Raw genomic sequence first — 27,557 nt, forward strand, 5'->3', positions numbered from 1 at the left:
TTCTGCCCAAGATGGTGGCTGTGCATGTGTTAAAAAACACTGCATTTTACTTTGCTAATAATGAAATAAATATGCATGTTTTCTGAATGATACACACGGTTTTGGAGTGTGTGTAATTATCCACAACTAACTAGGTACTCATTTTGTAGCTTAAGTAGCTATGTTTGCAAAGTTTGTTTACCAGGTTCGCTAGCGTACCAGTTAGCGAGCAAGCTGGCTAAAAGTACTAAATGGTGCATCTAACTACACAGAACAAAAATATAAACATGCAAAAGTTTCAAAGATTTGACTGGGCTACAGTTCATATAAGGAAATCGGTCAATATTAAATAAGTTAATTCGGCCCTAATCGTTGGATTTCACATGGGAATACAGATATCTGTAATATCTGTTGGTCACAGATACGTTAAAAGAAAAGGTAGGGGCATGGATCAGAAAACCAGTCAATATCTGGTGTGACCATCATTTGCCTCATGCAGCGCGACACATCTCCTTCGTATCGAGTTGATCAGGCTGTTGATTGTGGCCTGTGGAATGTTGTCCCACTCCTCTTCAATGGCTGTGCGAAGTTACTGGATATTGGTGGGAACTGGAACACGCTGTCGTACACGTTGATCCAGAGCATCCCAAACATTCTCAATGGGTGACATGTCTGGTGTGTATGCAGGCCATGGAAACTGGGACATTTTCAGCTTCCAGGAATTGTGCACAGATCTTTGCGACATTGGGCCGTGCATTATCATGCTGAAACATGAGGAGATGAAGGCGGATGAATGGCAGGACAATTGGCCTCAGGTTCGTGTCACGGTATCTCTGTGCATTCAAATTGCCATCGATAAAATCTGATTGTGTTCGTTGTCTGTAGCATATGCCTGCCTATACCATAATCCCACTGCCACCATGGAGCACTCTGTTCACAATGTTGAGATCAACAATCTGCTTGCCCACATGACCCCATACACGCTGTCTGCCACCTGCATGGTACAGTTGAAAACAGGATTCATCTGTGTAGAGCAAACTTCTCCAGTGTGACAGTGGCCATCAAAAGTGAGCATTTGTCCATTGAAGTCGGTTACGACGCTGAACTGCGGTCAAGTCAAGACTCTGAGGACGACAAACATAGCTTCCAATACTCTACTGGATGCAATAAACTGGATGCAGTTTATCACAGTGCCATCTGCCTGTGACTGGAACGAATTGCAAAAATCGTTGAAGTTGAAGACTTTTATCTCCCTCACCAACTTTAAACATCTGCTATCTGAGCAGGTAACCGATCGCTGCAGCTGTACATAGTCCATCGGCATATAGCCGACCCAATTTACCTACCTCATCCCCATACTGTTTTTATTTATTTACTTTTCTGCTCTTTTGCACACCAGTATCTCTACCTGCACATGATCATCTGATCAGTTATCACTCCAGTGTTAATCTGCTAAATTGTAATAATTCGCCTACCTCCTCATGCCTTTTGCACACAATGTATATAGACTCCCCTTTTTTCTACTGTGTTATTGACTTGTTTATTGTTTACTCCATGTGTAACTCTGTGTTGTTGTCTGTTCACACTGCTATGCTTTATCTTGGCCAGGTCGCAGTTGTAAATGAGAACTTGTTCTCAACTAGCCTACCTGGTTAAATAAAGGTGAAATAAAAATTAAATAAATAAAAGATGAGCTTCCCTGAGACGCTTTCTGGCAGTTTTTGCAGAAGTTCTTAGGTTGTGCAAACCCACAGTTTCATCAGCTGTCCGGGTGGCTGGTCTCAGAGATCCTGAAGGTGAAGAAGCCGGGTATGGACATATGGTAGAGAAATAAAATGTAATTCTCTGGCAACAGCTCTGAAGGACATTCCTGTAGTCAGCATGACAATTGCATGCTCCCTCAAAACTTAGCGTTGTGTGACAAAATGGCATTTTAGAGTGGCCTTTTATTGTCCCCAGCACAAGGTGCACTTGCGTAATGATCATGCTGGTTAATCAGCTTCCTGATATGCCACACCTGTCAGGTTGATGGATTATCTTGGCAAAGCAAAAATGCTCACAAACAGGGATGTAAAACAAATTTTGGCACAAAATTTGAGAGTAATAAGCTTTTTGTGCATATGGAACATTTCTGGGATCTTATTTCAGCTCATGAAACATGGTACCAACACTTTACATGTTGCCTTTTATATTATGGTTTAGTGTCGTAAGTACACTTACTGATATGGAATAATTGCTGATGATCGTTGGTTTTACCTTTTTTGTTTTTGTTTTGTGAGCTAACATTAGCTTGATGTAGACAGACTTTTTAGCACTACTTTTCTGGAGAGTCACACTGTAGGTATTCCACGAGGCTCATCATCGAGTTGTTACGGATAGATCTCTTCCTCAGGTAACTCTGCCTTACCTGCCTTCACATTAGCGCTGGTACCTACAACAGGTCTTGCACTCGTCTACATTTGGCTCAGCCAATCACACTGCACGTTCTAAACTACAGCATCCTGAACATTTATATCTTGCCCCAATATCTCCTAGGTTTATTATATTCGCCTCCCGCACTGCGCCTCGCTTATTTTTGGTGATAAGTAGCTCGCCCGCCAGTTGCTCAGGTGTCCAGCCACCTGAGCTATATATCAGTTTGCAACAGTCGCTCTCAGTGGATTAAAGCAGCAGAGGCTAGGAGTCATTCTACAACACAGATGACTGAGCCCAAGTACCAGGTGACTGCAGGTGGAGCCATGACTTGGTTGTTCTAGTAGTAATACATCTAATGAATAGCCCCTGTGGATGAATGATTTAGTTTGGGATTCAGAGCTTCACATAGTATCCTGTATTTGACTGTGGACAGACGCATGCAAATAAGTCTTATTACTGTTTCTTAGCAGCTGACGTGAGTGTGTGTCTCTGCGGGCACATAGTGTGTGAATAAGTGTGTGCACACGTGGAAAAAATGCATACTAAATTGTAGTGTGTGTATGTTTCATTCCAGGTGGTGATAGGGGACAAAGTGGTCCTGAACCCAGTGAATGCTGGCCAGCCCCTACATGCCAGCACCCATCAGCTTGTGGACAACCCAGGATGTAACGAGGTTAGACCCTCACCCTGTCTGCAGCTCATCTCCTCTATGTTTTATAGATGGCTGTGTGGGAGTATACTGTATGTAGAGAATTTATAGAAGTCTGTGTAGTGTGTACTGTTATTGGGCCCCTCCTACCATATTAGACAATACACCACTGTGGCATGGTCCTCCACATTTGCATCAATTATTTCTAGGATTTGCATTAAGCTCTAGCCTACAGCTTATTCTGTGAGAATGGTGTGCTGCTCTGTAGTTATTAGAGCACCAGTGATAATGTGTTTCTGTTATTAAAGGATTAAAATGGTAATCCTGTGGAACTCTTTTTCCCTGTTTTGTGTTTCAGGTGAACTCGGTCAACTGTAACACCAGCTGGAAGATCGTGCTGTTCATGAAATGGAGTGACAATCAGGAGATCATTCTAAAAGGGGTTGGTTTTATCACAGTTCTCAACCAATCAGGCCTGATTTTCACAGTTGACTTTTCCTTGATTTGGACCATCATCCAATCAATATGAATGAGAAAATAATGGTTCAACGAACCCGGTATCCCCGTTGAAGACTGTTAATTGTTAGCCATAAAATCTAGCCCAAGGCAGAGTAACACTTCCCTAGCAGTCTCTATGGTAACAACCTTCCTGTCTGTCTGTTGCCAGGGCGACGTGGTGCGCCTGTTCCATGCGGAACAGGAGAAGTTCCTCACCTGTGACGACCACCGTAAAAAACAATATGTCTTCCTGCGTACCACCGGACGCCAGTCGGCTACCTCTGCAACCAGCAGCAAAGCCTTATGGGAGGTGGAGGTGTGGAGGAAGTGCACATGGAAATAGAATTTGTAGGCCCCTCAGATCATGGCAGTTTGACTGCTCCCTCGCAACTGCCAATTTATGGTCACTAAAAGTTACATTTGACTTTAAAGTTTATATGGTCTGACAAGTTGTTAGAATGTGCATGTACACAACTCCAGCATGAGATATGACATGTGACTGATGCCTGTGTTTCTACTCATGATAGGTGGTGCAGCATGATCCATGTCGAGGCGGAGCTGGCTACTGGAACAGTCTGTTCAGGTTCAAACACCTGGCCACTGGACACTACCTGGCTGCAGAGGTCAGTAACTCTGCCTTTACAACACGCACACACACACCCTTGCGGTACCTACAACACAGGTCAAAATCATATTGATCTTTAATTTTTACCAGGGTAGTAATCTCTAGCTTACTCCTTATATGTATGTACTGTTGTGTGTGTTTTCCAGGTGAACCCTGACTATGAGGAGGAGTGCCTGGAGTTCCGCTCCTCAGTAAGTCACATTGTCCTGTTCTGGTAGCAGTGGGCTCTGGAGGAATGATGAATACTGTGGATCATCTGAACCAGATACAGTATTCTGCTCTGACCGTGTTTTCCTGTGTCCCACTGAATGAACCGACCCAACGTCTTCAGTCACAACCCAACGTCTTCAGTCACCGTTGACACAATGTGAAATGAATCAGCCACATACCACAGACACCGGTTAGTCAGGCTTATTGAGGTAGTATGTACATGTGGGTATGGTTAAAGTGACTATGCATATATGATGAACAGAGAGTAGCAGTAGTGTAAAAAGAGGGGTTGGCGGGTGGTGGGACACAATGCAGATAGCCCGGTTAGCCAATGTGCGGGAGCACTGGTTGGTCAGGCCAATTGAGGTAGTATGTACATGAATGTATAGTTAAAGTGACTATGCATATAAGATAAACAGAGAGTAGCAGCAGCATAAAAGAGGGGTTGGGGGGGCACACAATGCAAATAGTCCAGGTAACCACTTGGTTACCTGTTCAGGAGTCTTATGGCTTGGGGGTAAAAACTGTTGAGAAGCCTTTTTGTCCTAGACTTGGCACTCCGGTACCGCTTGCCATGCAGTAGTAGAGAGAACAGTCCATGACTGGGGTGGCTGGGATCTTTGACAATTTTCAGGGCCTTCCTCTGACACCGCCTGGTGTAGAGGTCCTGGATGGCAGGCAGCTTTGCACCAGTGATGTACTGGGCTGTACACACTACTGTCTCAAGTGCCTTGCGGTTGGAGGCCAAGCAATTGCCGTACCAGGCAGTGATGCAGCCGGTCAGGATGCTCTCGATGGTGCAGCTGTAGAACCTTTTAAGGATCTCAGGACCCATGCCAAATCTTTTTAGTTTCCTGAGGGGAAATAGGCTTTGTCGTGCCCTCTTCACAACTGTCTTGGTGTGTTTGGACCATTCTAGTTTGTTGTTGATGTGGACACCAAGGAATTTGAAGCTCTCAACCTGCTCCACTACAGCCCCGTCGATGAGAATGGGGACGTGCTCGGTGCTCCTTTTCCTGTAGTCCACAATCATCTCCTTGGTCTTGGTTACGTTGAGGGATAGGTTGTTATTCTGGCACCACCCGGCCAGGTCTCTGACCTCCCTATAGGCTGTCTCGTCATTGTCGGTGATCAGGCCTACCACTGTTGTGTCGTCAGCAAACGTAATGATAGTGTTGGAGCCGTGCCTGGCCATGCAGTCGTGGGTGAACAGGGAGTACAGGAGGGGACTGAGCATGCACCTTGGGGAGCTCCAGTGTTGAGGATCAGCGTGGCAGATGTGTTGCTACCTACCCTCACCACCTGGGGGTGGCCCATCAGGAAGTCCAGGATCCAGTTGCAGAGGCAGGTGTTTAGTCCCGGGTTCCTTAGCGTAGTGATGAGCTTTGAGGGTACTATGGTGTTGAATACTGAGCTGTAGTCATTGAATAGCATTCTCACATATGTGTTCCTTTGTGTTCCTCAGGTGGGAAAGGGCAGTGGAGTGCAATAGAGATTGTGTCATCTGTGGATCTGTTTGGGCGGTATCTAGGGTTTCTGAGATAATGGGTTTCTGGGATAATGGTGTTGATGTGAGCCATGACCAGCCTTTCAAAGCACTTCATGGCTACGGACGTGAGTGCCACTGTCTGTAGTCATTTAGGCAGGTTGTCTTTGTGCTCTTGGGCACAGGGACTATGGTGGTCTGCTTGAGGCATGTTGGTATTACAAACTCAATCAGGGACATGTTGAAAATGTCAGTGAAGACACCTGCCAGTTAGTCAGCACATGCCCAGAGCACACATCCTGGTAATCCATCTGGCCCCGCAGCCTTGTGAATGTTGACCTGTTTAAAGGTCTTAGTCACGTCGGCTACGGAGAGCGTGATCACCCAGTCGTCCGGAACAGCTGATGCTCTCATGCATGCCTCAGTGTTGCTTGCCTCGAAGCGAGCATAGAAGTGATTTGGCTCGTCTGGTAGGCTTGTGTCACTGGGCAGCTCGCGGCTGTGCTTCCCTTGGTATTCTGTAATAGTTTGCAAGCCCTGCCACATCCGACGAGCGTCGGAGCCGGTATAGTAGGATTCAATCTTAGCCCTGTATTGACGCTTTGCCTGTTTGATGGTTCGTCACAGGGCATAGCGGGATTTCTTGTAAGCTTCCGGGTTAGAGTCCCGCACCTTGAAAGCGGCAGCTCTACCCTGTAGCTCAGTGCGAATGTTCCCTGTAGTCCATGGCTTCTGGTTGGGGTATGTACGTACAGCCACTGTGGGGACGACGTCCTCAATGCTCTTATTGAAAAAGCCAGTGACTGATGTGGTGTATTCCTCAATGTCATCGGAAGAGTCCCGGAACATGTTCCAGTCTGTGATAGAAAAACAGTCCTGTAGTTTAGCATCTGCTTCATCTGACCATTTCTGAATAGACCGAGTCACTGGTGCTTCCTGCTTTAATTTTTGCTTGTAAGCAGGAATCAGGAGGATAGAGTTGTGGTTGGATTTACCAAATGGAGGACGAGGGAGAGCTCTGTACGCATCTCTGTCTGTGGAGTACAGGTGATCTAGAATTTTTTTTCCGTCTGGTTGCACATTTAACATGTTGATAGAGATTTGGTAGAACTGATTTAAGTTTCCCTGCATTAAAGTCTCCGGCCACTAGGAGCGCCGCCTCTGGGTGAGTGGTTTCCTGTTTGCTTATTTCCTTATACAGCTGGCTGAGTGCGGTCTTAGTGCCGGCATCTGTCTGTGGTGGTAAATAAACAGCCACGAAAAGTATAGCTGAGAACTCTCTAGGCAAGTAGTGTGGCCTGCAATTTATCATAATATACTGTTGTTTGCAAATATGCACAGACCGCCCCCCTGCTCTTACCGGAGTGTGCTGTTCTATCCTGCCCGGTGCAGCGTGAATCCCGCTAACTGAATATCCATGTCGTTATTCAGCCACGATTCCGTGAAACATAGGATATTATAGTTTTTGATGTCCCGTTGGTAGGATATTCGTGATCGTACCTCATCTAGTTTATTGTCCAATGATTGCACGTTGGCTTGGCGAGTAATATTGACGGTAACGGCAGCTTTCCTAGTTGCCTTCTGTGGGTCTGGACGAGGCGTCCGGCTCTTCTTCCTCTGTGGTTCCATTTGCGAATAATTGGGATGTCTGCACTGTGGGGTGTTTGGAGAATATCGTGTGAGTCGTGCTTGCTGCTGTTGTTGTTGGTTTGGAAAAAATCTTTGTCTAATCCGAGGTGAGTGATCGCTGTCCTGATATCTAGAAGCTCTTTTCTGCCGTAAGATACGATTGCAGAAACATGATGTACAAAATCATTTACAAATATCGTGAAAAAAAACACATAATAGCACAATTGGTTAGGAGCTTGTGAAACGGCGGCCACCTCCTCCGGCGCCATTTTTCACAGTGTCTAGTGAGGGCTGTTAACTTTGCCTGGCTACCCAAACTCCTTGCTCTGGCCAATTGCTATGCCACGCCCATGGACGGTTTTATTTTTTTTTCTCCTTAATGAGCCTTGCTCTGAGTACATTTCAGCCTATTTCTAGAGAGCATTCATATTTTAACCGTTCTGTTTGGTCCCAGAAACCGATGGGTTGGGCTAGAGCCAAAGCACATGTGGGTAAAGCCACAGAGTTTCTAAACCCAGGGGCGCAACATCGCAAGACTTCCGGGAATGCATGCAAAACAGACCAAGTAGACCGGTTTAGGGTTTGAGAAGTCAATGTAAGTGAAATATTCTTCCTTAGTTGTTAGTTTTCCTGAAATCTAAATGCACAGCCTGACCAATGTCTTTAGTAGAACATGTTATTAGTCCAACCTCATGAAAGGAATGAGGAATACCTTTGATTTGATGGCCTGCACATGTGCAGTTCCGCGCCAGACGACCGATAAACCCGATGACGTGTTTCTATGCATGAGCTTTGGAAGCCAACGTCGCCATGACATCGCCTACAAGTGTGGTTGAGGATTTCTATTGAAGAAGCAGTTTCTGAGTGGTGTACAACACCACTCATTTTGACGTCACCAAAAACAAATTCAACGAGGAGCAGTGGAAGAATTCATTTTGAGTCGTCAGGCAACTGTTACCTGCCTTTAGCCAACAGATGGCAGTCTACCACTAGGAATGATCTCAATTGCACAATTGTCTCTACAAAACACAGGACTACATAGTAAGTACTGATGCACTAGTCGCATTAGTCTGCGTTTACACAGGCAACCCAATTCATATATTTTTTCACTAATTGGTCTGTTGACCAGTCAGATTAGATCTGAAAAAAAAGATATGTCAAAAGATCGGATGTGATTGGTCAAAAGACCAATTAGTGGAAAAAAGTTCAGAATTGGGCTGCCTGTGTAAACGCAGCCTTTATCAACACATGGTTGAACAAGCTTGTATGACTAACAGAGCAGGGAACTGAGGGCTGTCTCCATGCCTGGTGTGTGTCTGTCCCTGGCTCTATGGGGATGAACATACAGTTGAAGTCGGAAGTTTACATACACCTTAGCCAAATACATTTCAACTCAGTTTTTCACAATTCCTGACATTTAATCCTAGTCAAAATTCTCTGTCTTAGGTCAGTTAGGATCACCACTTTATTTTAAGAATGTGAAATGTCAGAATAATAGTAGAGAATGATTTATTTAATATTTTATGTCTTTCATCACATTCCCAGTGGGTCAGAAGTTTACATTCACTCAATTAGTATTTGGTAGCATTGCCTTTAAATTGTTTAACTTGGGTCAAATGCTTTGGGTAGCCTTCCACAAGCTTCCCATAATAAGCTGGGTGAATTTTGTCCCATTCCTCCTGACAGACCTGGTGTAAGTGAGTCAGGTTTGTATGCCGCCTTGCTCGCACACGCTTTTTCAGTTCTGCCCACAACTCCTCTATAGGATTGAGGTCAGGGCTTTGTTATGGCCACTCTAATACCTTGACTTTGTTGTCCTTAAGCCATTTTGTCACAACTTTGGAAGTATGCTTGGGGTCATTGTCCATTTGGAAGACCCATTTGCAACCAAGCTTTAACTTCCTGACTGATGTCTTGAGATGTTGCTTCAATATATCCACATAATTTTCCAGCCTCATGATGCCATCTATTTTGTGAAGTGCACCAGTCCCTCCTACAGCAAAGCACCCCCACAACATGATGCTGCCACCCCCGTGCTTCACAGTTGGGATGGTGTTCTTCGGCTTGCAAGGCTCCCACTTTTTCATCCAAACATAACGATGGTGATTATGGCCAAACAGTTCTATTTTTGTTTCATCAGACCAGAGGACATTTCTCCAAAAAGTATGATCTTTGTCCCCATGTGCAGTTGCAAACCATAGTCTGGCTTTTTTATAGCGGTTTTGGAGCAGTGGCTTCTTCCTTGCTGAGCGGCCTTTCAGGTTATGTCGATATAGGACTCTTTTTTTTACTGTGGGATATAGATACTTTTGTACCTGTTTCCTTCAGCATCTTCACAAGGTCCTTTGCTGTTGTTCTGGGATTAATTTGCACTTTTCCCAACAAAGTACATTCATTTCTAGGAGACAGAACGCGTCTCCTTCCTGAGCAGTATGATGGCTGCGTGGTCCCATGGTGTTTATACTTGCATACTATTGTTTGTACAGATGAATATGGTACCTTCAGGCATTTGGAAATTGCTCCCAAGGATGAACCAGACTTGTGGAGGTCTACAATTTTTTTCTGAGGTCTTGGCTGATTTCTTTTGATTTTCAAATGACGTCAAGCAAAGAGGCACTGAGTTTGAAGGTAGATCTTGAAATACATCCACAGGTACACCTCTAATTGACTCAAATTATGTCAATTAGCCTATCAGAAGCTTCTAAAGCAATGACATCATTTTCTGGAATTGTCCAAGCTGTTTAAAGGTACAGTCAACTTGGTGTATGTAAACTTCTGACCCACTGCAATTGTGATACAGTGAAATAATCTGTCTGTAAACATTTGTTGGGAAAATTACTTGTGTCATGCACAAAGTAGATGTCCTAACCAGCTTGCCAAAACTATAGTTTGTTAATAGAAATTTGCGGAGTGGTTGAAAAACCAGTTTTAATGACCCCAACCTAAGTGTATGTAAACTTCAAACTTCAACTGTATACCGAAGCCGAGCCAAGTTAAACCGCACTGGCCTGGTTATGAATCCACCATGTAGTTGCTTGACAGGATGACGTAAAAAGAAAATCACCAAGCCAGAACAGTGCGGTTCGGGTCAATATCATAAAGTCAAAAGGGTAATGCGTTACTAGACAATCATCCACTCTACAATAGTGACCATGTGAACACAGCGGAAGACCCAAACTTATAAAAGAGCTGCAGTTTAACCAGATAATTATACTAAATTACTTATTACTCTAATTACTGAAATTAATATTTATACATATTTGTTGATATTTCAGTGATTAACACTGATTTGATACTTCACAATACACCAGAATGTCTCTTTTGGCCTTTAAAACTTCCTACAATTAGTAGGTCATGAGGTTTAGTGCAGTATATTGAATTAAGCCTATAGAGTTCTATTGGTCTAAATTAGATTTTTTTTTAAACAAGAAATTGGATCAAATTGATGTTCTCACATTGTGGTGAATGAAAAGATCCCTTTGAGTTGTGATTCTCTTATCTTCTTCAGTCAGTTCCTGCCCAGGATTTGAGCTTTAGGTCATTGATCTAGGAATTTCACAGGAAGCTGACCCATGTGTGTGCGACCTGAACTTTTAACGTTTCTATTACAAAACTTAACCCATGTACAATGAGTATACCAAACATTAGTAACACCTTCCTAATATTGAGCCCCCCCCCAGTTGTGTCAAGTTGGCTGGATGTCCTTTGGGTGGTGGACGATTCTTGATACACACGTTGCAGTTCTTGACACAAACTGGTACGCCTGGCGCCTACAACCATACCCTGTTCAAAGGCACATACATTTTTGTCTTACTCATTCTCCCCCTGAATGGTACACAATCCATGTCTCAATTGTCTCAAGGCTTGAAAATGACTATTTAACCTGTGTCCTCCCCTTCATCTACGTTGATTTGAAATGGATTTAACAAGTTACATCGATAAGGGATCATAGCTTTCCCCCTGGTCAGTGTATCTCATGGAAAGAGGTGTTCTTATTGTTTTGTATACTCAGTGTATACTGATGGTCTGTCAATTATTTTACTCTTCATAATCATTGATTCTGGTCTTCAGTGCCCATGTCTATGTTGCTGTACAGTGATCTGACGAGACTGTGTTTCCATGTTGTGTCTCCAGCTGGACTCTGAGCAGGTCGACCTCCGCGCCCGCCTCAGGAACCCCCAGGAGAAGGTCATGTATACCCTGGTGTCTGTCCCTGAAGGCAATGACATCTCCTCCATTTTTGAGCTGGACCCTACCACTTTGAGAGGGGGGGACTCCCTGGTGCCCAGGTAGGACTTTGAGCTGGAGCCTACCATGCTAAGAGGAGGCAATTTCCTGGTGCCCAGATAGGACTTTAGGGCCACATAGTCTGCCGCTAAGCAGCCCCCCGCAGTTCACATTGTGCGAAAAGACCCTATTACTCATAATACTTTCAGAGGAATTTACCATTGTTCTAATAAGAAACGTCTCTTTTTACTACATCCATGAGAATTTGTTGATTTTAAAATACATCCTGTGTTGTTGTCATGTGCAAAGGTGAGTGACCAGGCTGTATTTGTCAGGGCTGGGGTCAATTTGAGTTGAAGTCAGTCAATTGAGGAATTAAACTGAAATTCCAATTCAACAATTGAAACATTGTGTGTCATGACTGTGTGTCTGGAAAGTCCTAAACAAACAGTGACTGTTGATGTAGATCAGATTCTAATGAAAATGTTGCAATATGAAAAGGAAACAGTCATGTTCCTCCCCCTGGAAGGACACACACACACATAGATATATAAATATATCTATATACAATGGGGCAAAAAAGTATTTAGTCAGCCACCAATTGTGCAAGCTCTCCCACTTAAAAAGATGAGAGGCCTGTAATTTTCAGCATAGGTACACTTCAACTATGACAGACAAAATGAGGAAAAAAAATCCAGAAAATCACATTGTAGGATTTTTAATGAATTTATTTGCAAATGATGGTGGAAAATAAGTATTTGGTCAATAACAAAAGTTTATCTCAATACTTTGTAATACACCCTTTGTTGGCAATGACAGAGGTCAAACGTTTTCTGTAAGTCTTCACAAGGTTTTCACACACTGTTGCTGGTATTTTGGCCCATTCCTCCATGCAGATCTCCTCTAGAGCAGTGATGTTTTGGGGCTGTTGCTGGGCAACACGGACTTTCAACTCCCTCCAAAGATTTTCTATAGGGTTGAGATCTGGAGACTGGCTAGGCCACTCCGGGACCTTGAAATGCTTCTTACGAAGCCACTCCTTTGTTGCCCGGGCGGTGTGTTTGGGATCATTGTCATGCTGAAAGACCCAGCCACGTTTCATCTTCAATGCCCTTGCTCTGATGGAAGGTTTTCACTCAAAATCTCACGATACATGGCCCCATTCATTCTTTCCTTTACACGGATCAGTCGTCCTGGTCCCTTTCGCAGAAAAACAGCCCCAAAGCATGATGTTTCCACCCCCATGCTTCACAGATGCAACTCATCGTGTTTGGAGGACAAAGAATGCTGAGTTGAGTTTTTACCAAAAAGTTATATTTTGGTTTCATCTGACATCTTCTGGATCATCCAAATGCTCTTTAGCAAACTTCAGATGGGCCTGGACATGTACTGGCTTAAGCAGGGGGGCACGTCTGGCACTGCAGGATTTGAGTCCCTGGCGGCGTAGTGTGTTACTGATGGTAGGCTTTGTTACTTTGGTCCCAGCTCTCTGCAGGTCATTCACTAGGTCCCCCCGTGTGGTTCTGGGATTTTTGCTCACCGTTCTTGTGATCATTTTGACACCACGGGGTGAGATCTTGCGTGGAGACCCAGATCGAGGGAGATTATCAGTGGTCTTGTATGTCTTCCATTTCCTAATAATTGCTCCCACAGTTGATTTCTTCAAACCAAGCTGTTTACCTATTGCAGATTCAGTCTTCCCAGCCTGGTGCAGGTCTACAATTTTGTTTCTGGTGTCCTTTGACAGCTCTTTGGTCTTGGCCATAGTGGAGTTTGGAGTGTGACTGTTTAAAGTTGTGAACAGGTGTCTTTTATACTGATAACAAGTTCAAATAGGTGCCATTAATACAGGTAACGAGTGGAGGACAGAGGAGCCTGTGAGAGCCAGAAATCTTGCTTGTTTGTAGGTGACCAAATACTTATTTTCCACCATAATTTGCAAATAAATTCCTTAAAAATCCTACAATGTGATTTTCTGGATTTTTTTTCTCATTTTGTCTGTCATAGTTAGTGTACCTATGATGAAAATTACAGGCCTCTCTCATCTTTTTAGGTGGGAGAACTTGCACAATTGTTGGCTGACTAAATATTATTTTGCACCACTGTATCTGTACAGTCCAGTAAAAAGTTTGGATTTTCTTTATTTTTACAATTTTCTACATTATATAATAATAGTGAAGACATCAAAACTATAACATAACACATATGGAATCATGTAGGAAACAAAACGTGTTTTATATGCTTTTCCAACAGTCTTGAAGGAGTTTTCACATGTTCGGAGCACTTGTTGGCTGCTTTTCCACTCTGTAGTCCAACTCATCCCAAACCATCTCAATTGGGTTGAGGTTAGGTGATTGTGGAGGCCAGGTCATATGATGCAGTACTCCATCACTCTCCTTCTTGGTCAAATAGCCCTTACACAGCCTGGAGGTGTTTGTTTGGTCATTGTCCTGTTGAAAAACAAATGATCGTTCCACTAAGCACAAACCAGATGGGATGGCGTATAGTTGCAGAATGCTGCAGTAGCCATACTAGTTAAGTGTGCCTTGAATTCTAAATAAATCACTGACAGTGTCACCAGCAAAGCACCATCACACCTCCTCTTCCATGCTTCACGGTAGGAACCACTCATGCGGAGATCATCCGTTCACCTACTCTGTGTCTCACAAGTACATGGCGGTTGGACTCATTAGACAAAAGGACAGATTTGCACCGGTCTAATGTCCATTACTCGTGTTTCTTGGCCCAAGCAAGTCTCTTCTTATCATGGTTTCTTTGCAGCAATTTGACCATGAAGGCTTGATTCACGCAATCTCCTCTGAACAGTTGATATTGAGATGTGTCTGTTACTTGAATTTTGTGAAGCATTTATTTGGGCTGTAATCTGAGGTGCAGTTAACTCTAATGAACTTATGTTTTGCAGCAGAGGTAACTCTGGGTCTTCCTCTCCTGTGGCGGTCCTCATGAGAGCAAGTTTCATCATTGCGCTTGAAGTAATGATGGACTGTTGTTTCCCTTTGCTTATTTGAGCTGTTCTTGCCATAATATGGACTTGGTATTTTACCAAATAGGGCTATCGTCTGTATACCACCCCTACCTTGTCACAACACAACTGATTGGCTCAAAAGCTTTAAGAAGGAAAGAAATTCCGCAAATGAACTTCTATCAAGGCACACCTGTTAATTTTAATGCATTTTAATGCATTTAATGCATTCATGAAGCTGGTTGAGAGAATTCCAAGATTGTGCAAAGCTGTCATCAAGGCTGGCTATTTTGAAGAATCTCAAATATAGAATATAATTTTGATTTCTACAATGTAGAAAATAGTACAAATAAAGAAAAACCTTGAATGAGTAGGTGTGTCCAAACTTTTCACTGGTCGGTGTTTGGTGTTTGTTCGTTATCAGACACATTTAGTTGATTTCAAGTGGAATTCCCCCATTTAAACACATTTCTGTTCTCACTTTCAGTGGAAAGGGTGAGTGGGCTGTGTTAGGGTCATGGAGTGTTCAGAATCTGTTGACATTGGACAGGTCTGAGCCTGTGTTTTGGAGAGGGTAGGGAGGATTTCCGTCTTGGGAGAGTAGGTGAGGGAGTTTCATGAGGTCATGAAGCAATAAAGTGTGTGCGTGTCTGTGTCTTGTTTTTGACTTCCAAGCTGACTGTACAGTAGGGAGGGTTTGACTTGCAGTAACCAGTGTTACTGTTTCATGTTGGTTGTGAGGGTGCAAGGACTGGTGACGTTGATGAAGGAGAAGATGTTTGGTTTTATTTTTGTTGAGATTTATACAGGTACTGTAAGATGTTTGGTTTACAGTAACCACTCTTATTATGATATCCCTCTCTGTACTGGAATACATCAGAAAATATACATTTTTCAATATTTAATCAGAGGCACATGTCTGTTCCCCTGTTTGGTATGGGACTTCTTAGTATGTGTTATAGTGGGCCTAGCCCAGTAATGACATTAATTCTTGACTCACAATGCTCATTGTGTGTGTGTGCGTGTGTGTGCATGCACCCAGGAACTCGTATGTGAGGCTCAGACACTTGTGCACCAACACATGGGTCCACAGCACTAACCACCCCATCGACAAGGAAGAGGAGAAACCGGTCATGTTACGTGTGAGTGACAGCTCAACCAGCCAATCTCCATTAAGACCAGACAGTTTGAGACCTTACCAATAGTCTGTCAAACCCAATCTTTAACTACTTTATATAATGTTTTCTGTGTGTCCCACTTAAATCTTTCCAACACAAACATTTCATAATATAATAATACCCTCACGTTAGATCTGACCACCGGATGCACAAATGATTCATTTTCTATTTGTGAGTTTTACTTACTAGAATTCACTTAATTTTACAATCCTAATTAACTCATCAGTTTCTCACAATGTTGTTATTTTTAGATCGGCACATCAGCACTGAAAGAAGACAAAGAGGCGTTTGCCATTGTACCCGTCTCGCCCGCTGAAGTCAGAGATCTTGACTTTGCGAATGATGCCAGTAAAGTGTTGGCGTCCATCGCAGGCAAACTGGAGAAGGGCACCATCACTCAGAACGAGAGGAGGTACACGGCAGCTATTTTAGTGCTCACTATGTGTTCTTTACCTCTTCAATGTAGGCACAAAACCATTCCAGGATGGAATGTCCTTGGAACTCTGGGTATCAACATGGCCCTCATTAAGAATTCTAAATCTCAAAGAATCTTCATGTGCGCTCCCGAGTGGCGCAGCACTGCATCTCAGGGCTCAAGGCGTCACTACAGACCCTTGTTTGATTCCAGGCTGTATTACAACCAGCCGTGATTGGGAGTCCCATAGGGCGGCGCACTATTGGCCCAGCGTCGTCTGGTTTAGGGTTTGGCCGGGGTAGGCTGTCATTGTAAATAAGAATTTGTTCTTAACTGACTTGCCTAATTAAATAAAGGCTAAAATAAAAAAAAATCTTCCTGTGTGTCCTCCAGGGCAGTGACCAAGCTTCTGGAGGACCTGGTGTTCTTCGTGGTGGACATCCCCAATAATGGCCAAGATGTTTTGGAAATCATGGTCAACAAGCCCAACCGAGAGAGACAGAAACTCATGAGGGAACAGAATATCCTCAAACAGGTAGAGGACAATGTCATTCATAAGGGACAACTAGAACGTCCACAGACTGAAAGGGTGAAAAAGTCTACTTCATTCCTTTTCAATGTTGATCCATTGGGATGCAAGCTCCTTTGTCTTCTATTAAACTCTGTTCAACAAAGTATAACAAACTGTCAGACTTTGCCAAACATTTTTCCAAACAAATGTATTTTTTAACCTGATGGACTACCATCCAATGGGTGGAATTTCTCTCTAGATCTTCAAGCTACTGCAGGCTCCATTCACAGACAGTGGGGATGGGCCCATGCTGCGATTAGAGGAGCTGGCTGACCAGCGCCACGCCCCCTTCAGGCACATCTGCCGCCTGTGTTACCGTGTGTTACGCCACTCCCAACAGGACTACCGCAAGAACCAGGTACGCAGCTCGGTAACTGTCAGGCCTACTGGTCTGGGCCTACGATAGCCACACAAGGACACACATGACAGTTCACATGACTGGTCTGGTCCCAAAACAACCACTACCCCAACCTTATCCCTAGCCCCTTAACCGAACCCATACTCTTTCAGTGTTTGCTGATCTGAAGATGCTAAATGAGCGTGTAAGCAGTATGATGATGTTCCCCTAATTCAATTGGAAGCCTGAGTGGAGCTATATCCATTTGACTTATATACACCTACAGTACCTGGTTCGATTAGACCTGCAGACCCTAGCGGGCTTTAGTAGAGGAATGACATAGGGGTTGTTTTCACGTGGTGTTTTGGACTGTGTGTTCCAGCAGACAGGGACTTAACCTATAGCCAAAATATCGAGCCACAGCACTTATACAATTAGCCTAAACTGTATGATGGCATTTAGCTGTAATTGAATGTGCTCTTCAGTCAGTGTGTCAAGTATTCTCAAATCGAATTTTATTAGTCACATGCGCCGAATACAACAGGTTACAGTGAAATGCTTACTTACGAGCCCCTAACCGACAGTGCTGTTTCAAAATATATTTTTATCTCTTATTCTTATCAGTAACAAGTAATTAAAGAGCAGCAGTAAAAAATAACAATATATATACAGGGGGGTGCCGGTACAGAGTCGATGTGCTGGGGCACTGGTTAGTTGAGGTAGTATGTACATGTAGGTAGAGTAGAATTAAAGTGACTATGTATAGATGACAACGGAGAGTGGCAGTGGTGAGGTGAGGAGGGGGGGGGGGGGGGGGGGGAATGCGACTAGTCTAGGTATCCATTTGACTAGATGTTCAGGAGTCTTATGGCTTGGGGGTAGAAGCTGTTTAGAAGTCTCTTGGACCTAGACTTGGTGCTCCGGTACCGCTTGCCGTGTGGCAGCAGAGAGAACAGTCTATGACTAGGGTGGCTGGATTCTAGGGCCTTCCTCTGACACCGGCTGGTATAGAGGACCTAGATGGCAGGAAGCTTTGCCCAAGTGATGTACTGGGCTGTTCGCACTACCCTCTGTAGTGCCTTGCAGTCAGAGGCCGAGCAGTTGCCATACCAGGTGGTGATGCAACCAGTCAGGATGCTCTCGATGGTGCAGCTGTAGAACCTTTTGAGGATCCTGAGGGGGAATAGGTTTTGTCATGCCCTCTTCACAACTATCATGGTGTGCTTGGACCATGTTAGTTTGTTGGTGATGTGGACACCAAGGAACTTGAAGCTCTCAACCTGTTCCACTGCAGCCCCATCGACGAGAATGGGGGCGTGCTCGGTCCTCTTTTTCCTGTAATCCACAATCATCTCCTTACTCACATTCTGCCTTCATAAAACTTTTAGCAGCACAACGCTCCCTTCCGGGACACAAGACACACACACACACACAAACACACACATGCGCGCACGCACACACGCCAACAGAAACATGCATTGTCCAAACACACAGACAGACAGTCCACTGTCACATACTATGTGTAATTGTTGGAGTGGTTTCAACTCAAGGAGGAAGCTGCCTGGTGCCTGTGAACAGCCTCTGTTCTCCCAGTCTCAGATTTGTATTTATTATGGATCCCCATTAGCTGCTGCCAAGGCAGCGTATGTTATCATGTGTGTGTATGCATATGTCTGTGCCTATGTTTGTGTTGCTTCACAGTCCCCGCTGTTCCATAAGGTGTATTTTTATGCTTTTTTAAAATCTGTTGATAGTGCTTCTAAGAAGTTAGAGCAGCGCTTTATACTGGACAAACTTCTCCCCATCTTAACTACTGTTGTATCAATATGTTTTGATCATGACAGTTTACAATCCAGGGTTACTCCAAGCAGTTTAGTCACCTCAACTTGCTCAATTTCCACATTATTTATTCAAATATTTAGTTGAAATATTTAGGACTAACTTATTCCTTGCTACCCATTCTGAAACCAACTGCAGCTCTTTGTTAACCTCTCTAGGGTAGGGGGCAGCATTCGGAATTTTGGATGAAAAGCACGCCCAAATTCAACGGCCTGCTACTCGTGCCCAGAAGATATGATATGCATATAACTAGTAGATTTGGATAGAAAAAACTCAAAAATTTCCAAAACTGTTAAAATAGTGTCTGTGAGTATAACATAACTGATTTAGCAGGTGAAAACCTGAGAAAAATTAATTCAGGAAGTAGTTTTTTTGTGGTTTTGTAGTTTTCTATTCAATGCCATTACAGTATCCATTGACTTAGGACTCCATTTACAGTTCCTATGCCTTCCACTAGATGTCAACAGTCTTTAGAAATAGTTTCAGGCTTGTATTCTTATAAATTAGGGAGTAAGACCAGTCTGAACGAGTGGACCCTAACGTGTCTCAGAGCTTTTTCAGAGGCCTCTCTCATCTTTTTAAGTGGGAGAACTTGCACAATTGGTGGCTGACTAAATACTTTTTTGCCCAACTGTACTTTACGGATTCATTAAAGTAGTTGGCAATGTCAGTCGGTTTTGTAATGAAGGAACCATCTGATATAATGACTGATGCAGCTGAGTGTGTCTTTTTCACCCCAAAATGTCATTGAAAGTGCTCCAAAGCTTTTTTACTATCATTCTTTGTCATTTATCTTTGTTTCATAGTTTAGTTTCTTCTTTTTATTCAGTTTAGTCACATGATTTCTCAATTTGCAGTATGTTTGCCAATCTGTTGTGCAGCCAGACATAATTTCCATTCCTTTTGCCTCATCCCTCTCAACCATACAATTGTTAAATTCCTCATCAATCCACAAGGATTTAATAGTTTTTATGGTCATTTTCTTAATGGGTGCATGCTTATTAGTAACTGGGATAAGCAATTTGATAAATGTGTCAAGTGCAACATCTGTTTGCTCCTCATTACACACCATGGACCAACACATGTTCTTTGCATCAACAACATAGGAACCACTACAACACTTTTATTGTATGACCTCTTATACACAATATTAGGCCCAGCCTTTGAAACTTTGGTTTTCCTAGATATGGTTACTATATTGTGATCACTAGATCTGATGGCTCTGGATACTGATTTCAAGCAAATTTCTGCAGCATTAGTAAAGATGTGATCAATATATGTTGACGATTTCATTCCTGTGCTGTTTAACTACCTTGGTAGGTTGACTAATAACCTGAACCAGGTTGCAGGCACTGGTTGCAGTTTGAAGCTTTTTTCTCAGATGAATGGCCTGGAGGCCTTTGATACGGCCAAACGAATACTGTGTCTGTAGTCTGACGTTACACTGGCTAGTTGAACAAATCCAGGACAATTTGGAAGACATTTGGGAATTACCCATGGGAATTTACAGGAGGGATCTTACATTTTATCTACCTTTTTTGAATCCACCAAAATGTAATTTAGTTTTGCCTGTGTTACAGTAAATGTGTTGTTGTTGAAGTAATGAGTGGGAATTGTAGGTAAGTAACAATAGAGAACATTTTTTGTGTGTAACTTTTTGTTAACTAGGCAACTCAGTTAAGAACACATTCTTATTTACTATGACGGCCTACACCGGACAAACCCGGATGACGGTGGGCCAATTGTGCGCCACCCTATGGGGACTCCTAATCACAGCCGGTTGTGATACAGCCTGGATTCAAACCAGGGTGTGTGTAGTGAAGCATCTAGCACAAAGCTGCAGTGCCTTAGACCGCTGCGCCACTCGGGAGCCCTGAACTAAACTCAGCAAAAAAAAAGAAACGTCCTCTCACTGTCAACTGTGTTTATTTTCAGCAAACTTAACATGTGTAAAAATTTGTATGAACATAACAAGATTCAACAACTGAGACAAACTGAACAAGTTCCACAGACCTGTGACTAACAGAAATTGAATAGTGTGTCCCTGAACAAAGGGGGAGGGTCAAAATCAAAAGTAAGAGTCAGTATCTGGTGTGGCCACCAGCTACTTTAAGTACTGCAGTGCATCTCCTCCTCATGGATTACACCAGATTTGCCAGTTCTTGCTGTGATGTTACCCCACTCTTCCACCAAGGCACCTGCAAGTTCCTAGACATTACTGGGGGGAATTGCCCTAGCCCTCACCCTACGATCCAACAGGTCCTAGATGTGGTCAATGGGATTGAGATCCGGGCCTTTCGCTGGCCATGGCAGAACACTGACATTCCTGTCTTGCAGGAAATCACGCACAGTATGGCTGGTGGCATTGTCATGCTGGAGGGTCATGTCAGGATGTTGCTGCAGGAAGGGTACCACATGAGGGAGGAGGATGTCTTCCCTGTAACGCACAGCATTGAGATTGCCTGCACTGACAACAAGCTCAGTCTGATGATGCTGTGACACACCGCCCCAGACCATGACGGACCTTCCACCTCCAAATTGATCCCGCTCTAGAGTACAGGCCTTGGTGTAAAGCTCATTCCTTCGACGATAAACGCGAATCTGACCATCACCCCTGGTGAGACAAAACCATGACTTGTCAGTGAAGAGCACTTTTTGCCAGTCCTGTCTGGTCCAGCGATGGTGGGTTTGTGCCCATAGGCGACGTTGTTGCCGGTGATGTTTGGTTGAGGACCTGCCTTACAACAGGCCTACAAGCCCTCAGTCCAGCCTCTCTCAGCCTATTGCGGACAGTCTGAGCATTGATGGAGGGATTGTGCGTTCCTGGTGTAACTCGGGCAGTTGTTGCCATCCTGTACCTGTCCCGCAGGTTTGATGTTCGGATGTACTGATCCTGTGCAGGTGTTGTTACATGTGCAGGTGTTGTTACACTGACGATCAGCTGTCCGTCCTGTCTCCCTGTAGCGCTGTCTTAGGTGTCTCACTGTAAGGACATTGCAGTCCTCATGCCTCCTTGCAGCATTCCTAAGGCACATTCACACAGATGAGCAGGGACCCTTTTGGTGTTTTTCAGTCAGTAGAAAGGCCTCTTTAGTGTCCTAAGTTTTCATAAATGTGACATAATTGCCTACCGTCTGTAAGCTGTTAGTGTCTGAGCGACCGTTCCACATGTACATGTTCATTAATTGTTTATGGTTCATTGAACAAGCATGGGAAACAGTGTTTAAACCCTTTACAATGAAGATCTGTGAAGTTTATTTGGATTTTTAGAAATTATCTTTGAAAGACAGGGTCCTGAAAAAGGGCCGTTTCTTTTTTGTTGCTGAGTTTAGTAGCAAGGTGGATCACACTATGAACACATTTAAAATCAAATTGAAATGTTTGTTATATCAAATGTGACTAACCATTTCAACAGGGTTTGCATTAATTTATTGACCTCATTCAGTAACTTTGCATCACAATGTAACATATGCTATTTAGCTTTTATCCATTGCGACTTACATTAGTCAGTGCATAGAATTTCGTATGAGTAGCCCCAGTGGATATCAAACCCACAACCCTGGTGTTGCTAGCACCATGCACGTACCAACTGAGCCATAAAGGACCACAGTCCCAATGTTGTGATAATGTTTGACTATGATCAGAGCCTGTGTTTGTCCCACAGGAGTATATAGCCAAGCAGTTCCGCTTCATGCAGAAGCAGATAGGTTATGATGTTCTGGCTGAGGACACGATCACAGCTCTGCTCCACAACAACCGCAAGCTGCTGGAGAAACACATCACCGCTGCAGAGATAGACACCTTTGTCAGCCTCGTCAGGAAGAACCGGGAGCCCAGGTCAGTGTGTGTGTTTGGTTTTACTATCCTTGTGGGGGACCAGAAGTCCTCACAAGGATACTTCCCCATAGGGAAAAAGGCTATTTTAGGCTTAGGGGTTAGGGTTCCAAATTCTCTAAAACGACGTTGGCGGCAATCATGATCACGTGATCATGATCATGATGTTTAATCAGCTTCTTAATAGTCTACACCTTTCAGGTGGATGGATTCTCCTGGCAAAGGAGAATGCTTACTAACAGGGATGTAAACAAATTTGTGGACAAAATATGAGAGAAATAAGCTTTGTGCGTATTGAAAAATGTGTTTATTTCAGCTCATGAAACATGGGACCAACACTTTACATGTTACGTTTATATTTTTGTTCAGTTAGGAGTTAGGTTATGGGGGTAGGGTTAGGGAAAATAGGATTTGAAATGGTAATAAATTGTTTGGTCCCCACAAAGATGGTAAAACAAACATGTGGGTGTGTGCAAGTGCGCTCACTTCGCATGCACACATGTTTGTGTGTATAGTGTTTTTTATGTGTTCATTTGCATGTCTTGATATGTCTGTATGCTCCTTTTAGCCAGATGATACAGTATATTGCTGTGTTCAATGTAATTGAAGACTGGTGGCTGTGTGTCGGAATGTGTTAGTCGTTTGCCACATCAAGGGAGTAAAGACGTGTGGACCACAGGAAGTTGGTGACACCTTAATTGTACAGGACGGGCTTGTGGTAATGGCTGGTGCGGAATAAGTGAAATGGTATCAAATCCATGGTTTCCATGTGTTTGATGCCATTCCATGTGCTCCGTTCCAGCATTTAGTATGAGCCATCCTCCCCTCAGCAGCCTCCTGTGGTGTGGAGTGTATTGTAAGCTGCTCGAGGGCAGATGCTATGTTTTCATGTGTCATTTAATTGTGTAGTGTTTGGGGAATTTTTCATTGGGGACATCATGATAAATGTGTTTTTGTGGAGCAGTTGACATTGAATGGTGTGTGCGTGTTCCAGGTTCCTGGACTATCTGTCAGACCTGTGTGTGTCTATGAACAAATCCATCCCGGTGACACAGGAGCTCATCTGTAACGCAGTCCTGGACCCCATCAACGGAGACATCCTTATAGAGACCAAGTAAGCCCTCTCTTTTACGCGAGATTTCAATTAATCAATACCTTTAAAATCTAATTTCCCCTAAACATTTAACAAAAATAGTCCATGGTTGTCTAGGTCTATGGTCTGTTACAGGCTGTTCTAGTACGGCAGATAAACACAGCAATACTGCTCTCTTTATTGAAGTGTATTCAGTAGGAGCCCTTTCAGTCATACAGATCAAGCTGTTCAAGGTGACTGCATGATGGAGTGTTTACTCCTGGTGGATCCTCATGCTTGTCCTAATGGACATGCCTATCTAGTACATGTAGCCATTCAGTAAACATCTGTTCTTTCAGACAGAAAATGCTTTGATTGCAATGCACTTAATATCTCCATGTGTCCGTTACAAAATGATATAGTAAGCACCTCATGATCGAGGGATACTACAATGTGTAGTTTTCTACACTATACTACAAAATTCTATAGTAAGTAGTACATATGATCGAGCGATACTACAGTGTAGCATAGTATTCTGCTGTATGCTACAGTTTTACTACAGAATACTATATAATTCTATAGTAAGTACTTTAGTATTCTATAGTCAACTGTAATATTTGTTTATGACGGAAGGCTTGCGTTCATTTATACCTATGTGTTTCGTTCTCAGTGCTACACAAACACAAATTAAGAGGCAGTTTTACTCCTTGTCTTCTCAGAAATCCATGTGATGCTGTTTGGTTCAACCACACTGTCTGTTCCATAGCTATAAATGTGTCAGTGACGTGTATAGCCACGCTAACATGTTTGTATGTACCTCTGGGATGGTCAACCGGCTGTGTGCAGGATTGTGTTCTAGCCCAGCTCCAAGACATCCGATTCAACTAATCCGCCATTTCTCTTCAATTTGGACCATTGTTAGCTGAATCAGGTGTGTTAGAGCAAGACTGGTGTTGTCCAGGTTTGAGATCAGATATTGTTTCCACTCCTGAATGGTCAAGGATATGATTGTTGATAGTCTACTCTGATCCTAAATCTGTGGTTAGAGGAGTAATATCGTTTCGTCTCCTCCCCAGACTGGTGCTATCTAGGTTTGAGATCGAGGGAGCGTCCATCGGGGAGAATTCAGTGGAGTCTGAGGAGGACGAGGAGGAGGTGTGGTTGTTCTGGAAGGACCGTAGTAAGGAGATCAGAAGTAAGAGCATCAGAGAGCTGGCCCAAGACGCCAAGGAGGGCGCCAAGGAGGACCAAGAGGTGGTCAGCTACTACAGGTCAGAAACACCACCAGGCGTTCTCTCATCTTTACTGTGTTATCTGTAGAAGATGAATAACTTCTGTCTCTGTCGATACTCATGTGTGTATATGCTTGGTTTCCTCCTTGCTTTTGGAAATGGGGGTGGGTCCTACACATTGGGAGTGGATGAGGTGCGTATCCACCCCCCTCATCCCTTACACATGACTACTTGGAAAAGGTCCGATAAATTAATTATAGTCCACTTTATTCTGCAACTAATGACATTAATTGATTTAATAAAAAGTGCCAGGAAGTAGAGAGAACCAGGCGGCGTCACTAACCTTGAGACTTTAATTTTCTGTTTGTTCCTGGTCTCTGTGTATCTGTCACGCCCTGGTCTTAGTATTTTGTGTTTTCTTTATTCATTTGGTCAGGCCAGGGTTTGACATGGGTTTTGTATGTGGTGTGTTTTGTCTTGAGGTTTTTGTTAGGTATTGGGTTTGTATTATAGTAGGGGTATCTAGCATAGTCTATGGCTGTCTGGAGTGGTTCTCAATCAGAGGCAGGTGTTTATCGTTGTCTCTGATTGGGAACCATATTTAGGCAGCCATATTCTTTGAGTGTGTTGTGGGTGATTGTTCCTGTCTCTGTGTTTGTTTGCACCAGATAGGCTGTGTAGGTTTTCACGTTACGTTTGTTGTTTTTGTATTGTTCGTTTTTTCATCATCATTAAATGTGTATCAAGAAAACCACGCTGCATTTTGGTCCGACTTTCCTTCACCGAAAGGAAGCCGTGACAGTATCGTAATGTCTAAGCAGTGATGCCTATGTCCCTCTCTCTCACAGGTACCAGCTGAACCTGTTTGCGAGGATGTGTCTGGACCGTCAGTATCTGGCCATCAATAAGATCTCTGGCCAGTTGGACGTGGATCTGATCCTGCGCTGCATGTCTGACGAGGATCTGCCTTATGACCTGCGCGCCTCCTTCTGCCGCATGATGCTGCACATGCACGTGGACCGTGACCCCCAGGAACAGGTCACGCCCGTCAAGTACGCCCGCCTCTGGTCCGAGATCCCCTCCGAGATCGCCATTGACGAGTGAGTGGTAGGGCCTATCAAGGTTGAGGAAAGGAGTTAGTGACATGTTCAACGACCAATCAGAAAATACGTTAGTGCAATGTATATGGTTTGTAGTGAAGGTTTGAAAACAATGTGCCATAGCCTTGTCTGTCTTACATGGACATTATTTTAACTTAGGTAAAACAAAAAAAATATTCTTAGTGGAGTATTTAGAGAAGCATTAACATGGTAGGAGTTAGTTGTAAGTACACACTTGTCCCCTACCTGTGATCTGTGTCCCTCTGGTCCCAGCTATGACAATGACGGGACGTCCAAGGATGAGATCAAGGAGTGTTTTGCCCTGACCATGGAGTTTGTCGAGAACTATCTTAGAGACGTGGTGTGTCAGAGCTTCCCATTCGCCGACAAGGAGAAGAACAAACTCACCTTCGAGGTCAGTCCCATTTGGAAGCTCAGTCCCTATTGGTCAAATCAATATGAGACCCAGTCCATATTGGTCAAAGGCAAAAAGCAGTATTAGGCTCAGTCACTATTGGTCTAATCTGTATTAAATGCACTTCCTATTGGTCAAAGAAGAATGAGTTTCAGTAGGACATGGATTTAATAACCACTAGCTTTGTTCTCTCTTCCCGTCTCTTTTTGTCCATTCCCAGGTAGTGAATCTATCTAGGAACCTCATCTACTTTGGCTTCTACAACTTCAGTGACTTGCTGAGGCTGACCAAGATCCTGCTGGCCATCCTGGACTGTGTCCACGTCAGCACCATTTTCCCCATCAACAAGCTGGAAAAGGGAGACGAGACTAAAGGTAGGACACGGTAACACACTGCCCTGCAGAGGGGCGAAGGTCCATACATCAGTGGGGCTTTAGTAGGGTTGAAACCTTTCTAAAGTTCCCAGGTTTTTCCCAGAAATTCTGCTTGACTTCTGGGATTTTGGAACTCTAGGCTTGAGCATTATTCACCCCATGGCTAACAAAGGACAGAACAATTGTGCTCTCACATACATGATGGTTGACGCAATCATGTGTGTTTCCAGGCAGTAACGTGATGCGCTCCATCCACGGGGTGGGGGAGCTGATGACTCAGGTGGTGCTCAGAGGAGGGGGGTTCCTGCCCACCACCCCCATCAACCCACCCGACGGGGACCAGGTCAAGACCCAGACAGAGCCAGAGAAACAGGACATCCTGGTCATGGACACCAAGCTCAAGATCATAGAGATACTACAGGTAGTAAGGCCCACACACATGCAGTACACACCATAGCACAATCAATGCCATACAGACCATAGATCTAC

The 27,557-nt window shown here is 43.8% G+C and overlaps 1 protein-coding gene across 4 annotated transcripts in view; it reads left to right on the forward strand.

Annotated features, from left to right (window-relative positions):
• LOC110494246 (inositol 1,4,5-trisphosphate-gated calcium channel ITPR1) overlaps positions 1 to 27,557 on the forward strand; it is a 155,750-nt gene that overhangs the window by 55,012 nt on the left and 73,181 nt on the right. For all 4 annotated transcript variants that reach the window (XM_036950331.2, XM_090205662.1, XM_036950332.2 and 1 more), the window contains exons 7-23: positions 2,969 to 3,067; positions 3,402 to 3,485; positions 3,711 to 3,857; positions 4,069 to 4,164; positions 4,313 to 4,357; positions 11,626 to 11,780; positions 15,744 to 15,843; positions 16,131 to 16,291; positions 16,688 to 16,829; positions 17,065 to 17,223; positions 22,706 to 22,878; positions 23,870 to 23,989; positions 25,024 to 25,218; positions 26,028 to 26,279; positions 26,553 to 26,694; positions 26,915 to 27,068; positions 27,299 to 27,489. In XM_036950331.2, coding sequence (XP_036806226.2) covers positions 2,969 to 3,067; positions 3,402 to 3,485; positions 3,711 to 3,857; positions 4,069 to 4,164; positions 4,313 to 4,357; positions 11,626 to 11,780; positions 15,744 to 15,843; positions 16,131 to 16,291; positions 16,688 to 16,829; positions 17,065 to 17,223; positions 22,706 to 22,878; positions 23,870 to 23,989; positions 25,024 to 25,218; positions 26,028 to 26,279; positions 26,553 to 26,694; positions 26,915 to 27,068; positions 27,299 to 27,489 — 2,415 coding nt within the window. The remainder of the gene's footprint in view (positions 1 to 2,968; positions 3,068 to 3,401; positions 3,486 to 3,710; positions 3,858 to 4,068; positions 4,165 to 4,312; positions 4,358 to 11,625; positions 11,781 to 15,743; positions 15,844 to 16,130; positions 16,292 to 16,687; positions 16,830 to 17,064; positions 17,224 to 22,705; positions 22,879 to 23,869; positions 23,990 to 25,023; positions 25,219 to 26,027; positions 26,280 to 26,552; positions 26,695 to 26,914; positions 27,069 to 27,298; positions 27,490 to 27,557) is intronic.

The sequence above is a fragment of the Oncorhynchus mykiss genome, chromosome 17 (genome assembly GCF_057628025.1).
Source record: "Oncorhynchus mykiss isolate SJ-2025 chromosome 17, ASM5762802v1, whole genome shotgun sequence".
In the NCBI taxonomy this organism is placed as follows: Eukaryota; Metazoa; Chordata; class Actinopteri; order Salmoniformes; family Salmonidae; genus Oncorhynchus; species Oncorhynchus mykiss.